Raw genomic sequence first — 8774 nt, 5'->3', positions numbered from 1 at the left:
TGATTTTAAATGTTTATATGTTTTATTGTCAACTGCTCTGGTTTTTTATGATTTAGCAGTATATAAATATTTTTCTAAATACATACATATATCTTACAACAATCACAATAATTTTGAAACAGTCCCCCCCCCCCCGCTTTTAACAATTTCATTTTTGTGTGTAAAAATGGAATGGGTCGGCATTGGAACAGTGTAAATTGGACTTGCAATGAATTGTTGTAATGTGGAGTGTTCCTGTTCACTTTTCATGGCAGCCAGCCACTCAATCTCTTCTCACGCCATTTTCCATTGTCCATCCCAGCATTCCATAGCCACTGAGCATGCTCAGTCCTCACTAGGTTGTTTGGGAAGGATTCCCCCATTAGGGTTTTTTTCATATAAAGAATTGTTGTATTCTGCAAACCCAAGCCTGCTGATATTTCCTTCTTGTGAGTGGGTGACATCATTTTGGCTAAATAAGTAACAGCACTCATGTCTGAATGTCGCAAATACAGTGACTGGATCACTCTTATCCACAGATATGTATTTAACTGGTTCTTGTTCAAAAAGAGGTACAGCAATCGTAACATATATTGCCTGATTTTGTGTACAAAATACTTCGCTCCTTCAGTTTTTTGCAATTTGTCAATGAAGCATGAGTACCGTTCTCTGAAGAAAATACAAACAAAAAGGAAATGCAAATATATTTTAAATACGTATTTTAGATCAGTTCTGTTTCCCATGGTCTTTAAATTGGTTCAAGCCACAGCACTGTATAAATAAGATATTGCATGTACATCTGCAGCTGTATATCTGAATAGATTACTGGTTCTGTAGGATATTACATAATGAAGCCAAGGCTGCTTAATCAAGAGCCGTAATAGCAGTGAGTGCTTAGGAATGTAGCCCAAGGCCAAAACTGACAGCAGATGTACAGACTTAAGGGACCTCTTTCAAACACTTTCTGCAAAGGAAATACACAAACTCAAGTAGTTTCAGAACAGCTTACACTCATGTAGCTAAAACTGCATTAAGAAATAAGGGGAAATAAATTTAAAGTATAATCCTATGCATATTAATACAAAAGTTAAGTTCCCTGTGTTCAGTGGGGACTACGGTATTCCCAGATAAATGTGCACAGGATTGCAGCTTAAATTAGAAACCATTGGCAGCTATATATATTGATGTATATAGATTGATTTATTTGCAAATTGGATGAACTTAGTCTTTTAAAGAAAATCTAAACAAGCTGTCAAATTTCATCTCTGCACACTCAGCTCCCACTAAACAAAGACCAAGTTGGGAGTGGAAAAATTCCAGTCCTCTAACTCTTTCTTTAATTACTTAGGTAGTAAAACTAGATAGATTTTCATGTTCAGGGATGCAAAATGCCAGTACAAAGTGATGGTTGAACCTATGCACAATAACCCTACACAGGGAACCACCTGCATGCAGCTTTTTCAAACAGCTTTCTAGTGCTCATCCAGCTACCATGAGATTGTATTCCTCAACCCTGAAACATGAAAAATTTCAGCCTACTGATTAATCTGACCGAGCTCTGAACAGAGAAGAGTTTCATCCTTTAAAGCACTCTAAAACAAAACAAGATATATTTCATTTGTGATCTCCAGAAGTGTAAATCCTTGGAAAAATTAATCCATTAAAAATATGCACACATGGGATTGCAGTCTGCAATTAGATACATTAAAATAGCCAGCTTTTTATAACTGCAACATTGGCGATGGAAAAAAATCCAAGAGTTTCCTCCATTTGCAGGTCAGAATCTTGTACACTGTGCAATGTACACTTTGCATCATTACAAACTGGCAGATTATTTGGGGATGAGATCAGTCCCATAGTGCATTTGGTGAAGAAGGAATAGAGGAAGGGTCTCCATAAGTCCTCAGACATGTATTTTCTCAGTGGTTTCTAGCAGCTCTTTAACACCGTGCAACAGTCTCTCTTCATTTCAGAAGGTGAGTCAGTTGGTCGCGCAAATTTGAAGACTGTTCAACACTGAAGATGAGAAGGAAGACTTCAATAGACACTCAAGGATATTAGGATATATTAAATATTGACTGTAAATGGGCCAGTCTGGGCTGCTTCTGCAATGTAAAGATGGACCAGGGTTGTCAGGATAAAATGGGGAGGTATCTGCTGATTTAGTCCACTAATCACCCCTCCCAAAATATCCTTTAGGGATTGAAAGAAGAGGACACCCTACGTCAACAAGAAGGGAACAGATGCTTCCATTTTAAAGGTTAACATTTAATATCCCACTGACTGACCCAAAAGTTTCTTGCAGCAGCTTAAAAAAATAGAAATGAGAAATGAGGGCGAGGAAGAAGTGAGGTGTAAATGGGGACAATTTAAACGAAAGCCATAAGCATGAGGCTCATTGGCAGAATGAATCTGAGCTTGAGCGATCAGGATGTCACCTAGGAGAAGAACCTTTGAAGTGCAATCCTGTGGGTGTTTACTTGGAAATAAGTCCCAATGTGTTAAACAGGGACTGCTCACCAGTAGTAAGCCTTGCTCTCACAAATGGAGGTCAGTAGAGCAGGAAACAGAAACCATGGTGGAAAAAGCCAAAACAGTAAAGAGTATAGCCTTCTTGGTCCACTCACCTTTTTAAAACCATTTTTATATATCAAACAGTTTTATATAAGCTTTTATTATATTGTAAACTGCTTCAAGATGCTTCATAAGAAGCAGTTCATAAATTAAAGGCTCTGGGTTATTATTTATTTATGTATGTATTTATTTCATCGCACATTTTACCTGTTTTTACTATGTTACACTTTAAAAATCAAGCAATATCGCTATTATTTAACATTTATTTGGTACCAGCAGTGTGCCACCTTTGTACAGTTTTGTACAGAGGTGATATAGTCCTAACCTATTTGGTTTACATTCAAAATAACATGAACAGAAGAAAAGGCAAAAGTAGCAACAAGGGGGAGTGTAAAAGCCACTCAAATAAAGCAGAGCAAACTTACTTTTTCTGAATAGCTTCTTGCCTAGAAAAAAAAGATGTCAATATAAAATAAATTATAAGGAAACTGGCTGCAAGGTGCTTAAGAACACAAACAGGTTGAACTGAATTCTGAACTGATGAAAGGCGGCCTGATTTCAGGAGGCTAAATAAATGAATGAGTATCAGATTGACTTCACTTCCATGATATATAGAACTGACATCCTGAAATTGCTACCAGTGTTGCAAAGAAGCTTGTGAAGTAAAGCTGCAAAAAGATAAATCCTACTTCTGAAGATTCCTTTTATGATGCTTATGATGTGTAAGGTAAAACAACCTAAGAGTCAATTTAGCTATTTTATCTTAGTAGTTAATAACAGAAGCTATCTTGGAATGCTGGTAGTAGAGGACAAGAGTAACAAAATAATGCAGTGTGGAGTGTAGCTGTTCAAGATTCCAGCATTTTTTGTTCCATTCTACAATCCCCAACAGTCAGACAGCATTCATTGGACAATAAGCATGTTTGGGAAGATTTCCTCCTTAGGGTCGCCCCCCCCCCCAATGTTTTTCTACTTCTGCAAATCATGGAGTTCCCCCAAGCTTGCTGAAATGTCACTTTTGTGTTTGGTAAGTGAAGTTTTGGTTACATCACAGCCTGGACACTGGAAACATTAGAGGGGATGAGATTTTAATAGTCCTGGTCAATCAAATAAAGAGTACACAATGCATATACTTACTGGTACTGCAGATGAGTAGTTATAATGGCCATTTTCCTTAAACTCTGCAAAGGAGAAAATATTAAATATGGTAGATTTCCCCTCACTATGATTCTCAATCATTACTCATGGCATTTTGTGTTACACTCTCCTAGCCTTGAGTATCTGTTGTTCTGGATGATCTGAAAGCTTTTGAAATTAACTTTATTTAACAATTTTATTTTTCCAGCTCTATACCTAGCCACTTCATACATTCTCCCAAATTTTTCAGTTCTGATCATGACACACCCTCCTAGAACTCATTTGGGAGCTTCCCTTTTAATTTTATTTAATACTGGATTTCAGATTCAATTCAGTAATTTTGGAATTCTAATCCTGAGAGCAACAAGCAAGATTCCTAATTGGCAAGCTTGATTAAAATAAAAAATAAAAATCTACCAGGCTTGGGCTGGACAACATATAGCTCACATACCATCTGTAACCAACCACACCATCTGCCACCAGCCATGGCCTAAAGTTCATCAGCAGCAACTGTATAAATTATGGGAAAATGTAATTGCATTTTCTAGTTTTGGTTAAGTTTCATAGGAAGCAGAGTTCCCCTCTTAGCCACAGAAGCTGAGCAAGCTCCCTTGCCACATAGACCAGCTCACCTAGAAGTCTGTAGACTGCCAATACTGCTCAAGAATTAATAAAATAAATAATAAATAATAAACCTTTATTGTCACTACACCACCTGTATGCAGTGAAATTAAACGAGCCCCCCCATACACTTACTTACTGAAACGCCAACATAAATCATGAAGGCACAAGATGGAAATTATTGAGGCGGGGATGCACAGATATATAAGCCAACCGTATGTAGCAATGTCCACAGTCCCATATTTCAAAGATGAACAACTAGAGATGAATGATTTTTTTTTTTTGTCTAGCTCAAAGCTGGTAACGTTCTTGGTATAGATAATAATAAGCCAATGACTGTTTAATTCTCTTTAAATCTAACCATTAATACTAATGTCAAGGCTATTCTGATAAATAGGTAAAGGTAAAGGTACCCCTGCCCGTACGGGCCAGTCTTGACAGACTCTAGGGTTGTGCGCTCATCTCACTCTATAGGCCGGGAGCCAGCGCTGTCTGCAGACACTTCCGGGTCACGTGGCCAGCGTGACAAAGCTGCTCTGGCGAGCCAGAGCCGCACACGGAAACACCGTTTACCTTCCCGCTAGTAAGCGGTCCCTATTTATCTACTTGCACCCGGGGGTGCTTTCAAACTGCTAGGTGGGCAGGCGCTGGGACCGAGCAACGGGAGCGCACCCCGCCGCAGGGATTCGAACCGCCGACCATGCGGTCGGCAAGTCCTAGGTGCTGAGGTTTTACCCACAGCACCATCCGCGTCCCTTATTCTGATAAATACATAAACACTAATGTAGACTATTTGAAAATGATAAAGGCAGGTAGCCTATAGTGCTTCTGGGGTGAAGTCCAGATCATGTTAGGAATGGCGGGGAAAGAAACACCTTTCAATTCCTAACCCTGCACTTTACGAGTCACCTCCTCTTTTCCCCATGTCTTGCAGTTCACAGAGAAGAACCCAGTTATCTGACAAAGTCCCCACTTTTGTAGCTCAAGTATTTCTTACATCTTCTGAGTGCAGAATGGCATCCTCTTGCATCACCATGTTTCTGGCAGCTTGTCCTAAGAACTGAAAGACATGGAAGGCACAGTAAGATACACAAGTTTCCTGTTCTTAGGTGCCAGTGATGTAGCATTTCACTGGTCCTCAAAGGTGCCAATTCTGCTCATAGCTTACTATTTCAATAGCATTTAAGCAATCTAAATGTAAGAATTATTGCAGGCTTAAGAAACAGAGGGTTAAAAAAATATATTATTTGATACTCATGGAAACATGCAGTCGGCTGTCATGAGTTTGGAATTCTCTTTTCTTTTGACACAAGGTTTCAAGTAAGCTAAAGAATTACCGTATTTTTTGCTCTATAAGACTCACTTTTTCCCTCCTAAAAAGTAAAGGGAAATGTGTGTGCGTCTTATGGAGTGAATGCAGGCTGCGCAGCTATCCCAGAAGCCAGAACAGAAAAAGGGATCGCTGCTTTCACTGCGCAGCGATCCCTCTTGTTGTTATGGCTTCTGAGATTCAGAATATTTTTTTCTTGTTTTACTCCACCAAAAACTAGGTGCGTCTTATGGTCTGGTGCGTTTTATAGAGTGAAAAATACGGTAATACTCCAAAGCATGGGTAGGCAAACTAAGGCCTGGGGGCCAGATCTGGCCCAATCACCTTCTAAATCTGGCCCACGGACGGTCCAGGAATCAGCATGCTTTTACATGAGTAGAATGTGTCCTTTTATTTAAAATGCATCACTGGGTTATTTGTGGGTTCATTTCTTCTTCTTCAAAACATAGTCCGGCCGCTGACAAGGTCTGAGGGACCGCCCCCCCCCCCCCGCTGAAAAAGTTTGCTGACCCCTGCTCCAAAGGTTTGGGGACATTGAGATGCAATCATGAGCAGCTGAAATCAAGACTTGACAATCGAATAATTTGTATGCTTCCTTTATTCCATTGAACTTATCCCTTCTAAGATATCTGGTAGACCTATCAAACATTAAAATGAGGGTAACCTTTACACAAGCAAGGTTAAATGTCTTTCTGCTAGAGGACTAGATTAGCTGGCACAAAGGAATTCCTAAGAAGAACAAAGTTTGTGGTTGCAACTCTGTGTCAATAGAAGATACAACTCAAGTGCTACTATTCACCCATTGCTAAGGGAAGGTCACCCCCAGCAAAGACTTGTTTTTTGCTGTCTCTTGTAGAGAAGTATACAGTATATCCTTTCAGAATATCTGAATTTCTTGCTAAGGCTCTACAAATCCATGCTATTAAACTTAAAGGGGTTATAGGAAATGATTTATCCTTTAAAGGTTAAGGAGCAGAAATGTAAATCTCTATTATTAATATTTTTGTTATCATTTTCATGTGTATAATGGCTGTCTGCTAAAACACAATAAACTGACTAATTCTTATTAGTCTAGGACTAATCCTCCTTGAAAAAAGTCTCATCTTGCTCTGTAATTTTACTAGTTAAATTTGCTAATTCAGCATATTCCATCAGCTTCAACTGCCAATCCTCTTTAGTAGGTACTGCCTCATCTCACAATTTTTTGTGTACATATAGTATACTTGCTCACATACAAGAATTATTTTATTTTTTTGGTACATCTGTCCCAGTTACCCCTAAAAGAAAAGCTTCTGGTCTTTTGGGTAGAGCCTCCTTAAATATTCTCTTTACCTCGTTATAAATCATCTCCCAGAGTTTTAACCCAGGGGGTCCCAGAAAATAGGTAATGCCATGCAGCCCCCCCCCCCAATGAGCCTCTCTGAGGCTGTTGCCTCAAGTGGCACTTAAGAGAGGGACAACAGATTTGCTCTGAGTCCTGCACCCGCCTCCTTGCATTCTGCCAGGAGTTCTCGGCAAGGGTATTTATTTATTTATCTATCTTTATATTTTTAATAAAAATCTCAAAGCGGTTTACAGCATATTAAATCAATAAAACAATAGCCAGGCAATGTTCCTCTGGCCTCATGAGGAGCCTCTTCAGTAGGGCTTGTGAGTCTGGGCCTCGTCCACTAGGCCAATTGGAAGGGGCCTTGCAGGGAACGGCTAACCTCTCTTATACCTTATTCTCATGAGTGGAAGAATTTTAATGTTTTCTGTATGGGAGCAAAAAAATAAATAAAAAGTACTTCCAAACACCCCCCCCCCATATACTTCTGTATTTGACAACTTCTTGCTTTTAAGGCCAACATATCTTGCAGATGTGTTCAGCCACTTGAATGTAATACCTCAAAATAGGGAATAAATTTTACAAATTTTGACTGTTAAAAAGTCAAAATCCTCCCTCCCAGGCAAAAACAACAGGGCTTTTGTCCTTTTCAAAAGCATCATCACTTGTGTTCTTTAATAAATGCAAGCAACTTGTATCAAATCCCTACCCCCACCCCTTTCTCAACTTGGAAACTGTCAGTTGCTGGGAATCACAGGTGGGCAGAAGGCTGTTTTTCTCATGTCTAGCTTGGGGACTTCCCACAGGCATCTGGCAAGATACTGTGAGAAGATGATGCTGGCCCAATCCTGCAGGCTTCTCTGCAGAAAGGCAGACCAGGATTCGATTGCCAATCATCTGTCAGCCCGAATAATATTTTATTATTGCAGCTAGTGGGAGAGAACTACTACGGCTTTTAAAAGGAGATGGAAACAGCAAGTGTGCTGAGAACTTTTGATTTTAAATCCCCGTTTCGATACCCATTTTTAAAACCAGAACAAGGAGTACAATGGAAAGCACTACTCAGCTGCTGTCCAACCCCCCAACCCCCATGCCTAGGGCACCACACACCCCTTAAAGCGATAGGAAGCTGGAGCAGTTCCAAAGCAGCCGGCATCCCAACGAGAATACAAATCCCATCATGCATTGCGCTCCCCTGCTGCCTGTCTAAAGTTTTGCCCCAGCGCAGTGCTTTCTGGGCCTCGTAGTCTCTCTCACCTCGGCGCTCCGCGAACCCTTCAACACCTGTTTGGTGAGGGCGATGACATCCGTGCCGCAGCTGGTCACCTTCTCGGTCAACAGTCCCTTCACCGAGTGGCCGAATCGAGTCTGAACGTCCACGGCGCTCGCAGCTGAGGGTGCCGCCATCTTGGTAATGTTACCCGCCCGAACAAGCCCGTCTCCCACGTGAAGGATGCAACGACGGCGAGCGAGAAAGGGCAAAACAGATGAAAAGGCAAGACGGCGAAGCCGCTCTCCCAGAGGGTCCAGACCACGATCTTAGGGATGTTGTGTTCTCAGTCTGTCAGACCCACACAGTCAGACATTAAGAAGTAACGGGGACATGCCCTTCCCCATTATTATTTATTTCTCAGGATCACCGCTTCTTCACACAAAGTGATTTATTTGCGCGCGCGCGCAGACACCCCTCCTCAACCAAGATACTCAGATATAAATGAGAACAGAAAACAGAATCACAACCCCAGCCAATAAAATACAAATGTTTAATCAAATTAAAAGCGACAAAGCAGAAACACCAGAGAGGCA

General features: G+C 40.6%; 1 protein-coding gene across 1 annotated transcript; it reads right to left on the bottom strand.

The window, feature by feature from the left end:
- Positions 1 to 1158: 1158 nt before the first annotated feature.
- On the bottom strand, positions 1159 to 8748 carry BORCS7 (BLOC-1 related complex subunit 7). The gene is made up of 5 exons (XM_081191285.1): positions 8226 to 8748; positions 5309 to 5371; positions 3691 to 3734; positions 2979 to 2999; positions 1159 to 1995 (listed from the first exon to the last, which is right to left on the bottom strand). Exons 1-5 carry the CDS (start codon positions 8373 to 8375, stop codon positions 1944 to 1946), a joined length of 330 nt encoding a protein of 109 aa, XP_081047411.1. The 5' UTR covers positions 8376 to 8748; the 3' UTR covers positions 1159 to 1943.
- Positions 8749 to 8774: the final 26 nt, after the last annotated feature.

The sequence above is a fragment of the Podarcis bocagei genome (assembly GCF_964188305.1).
Source record: "Podarcis bocagei genome assembly, chromosome: 4".
Taxonomy (NCBI): domain Eukaryota; kingdom Metazoa; phylum Chordata; class Lepidosauria; order Squamata; family Lacertidae; genus Podarcis; species Podarcis bocagei.
This window is presented reverse-complemented; position numbering and strand designations above follow the sequence as displayed.

Coding starts and splice junctions, on each gene's coding strand:
- BORCS7 (XM_081191285.1), bottom strand. CDS start 8,375: ATGGCGGCACCCTCAGCTGCGAGCGCCGTGGACGTTCAGACTCGATTC. Junction 5,372..8,225: donor AGGGTTCGCGGAGCGCCGAG/GTGAGAGAGACT, acceptor CATGTCTTTCAG/TTCTTAGGACAAGCTGCCAG. Junction 3,735..5,308: donor CCATTCTGCACTCAGAAGAT/GTAAGAAATACT, acceptor TCTCCTTTGCAG/AGTTTAAGGAAAATGGCCAT.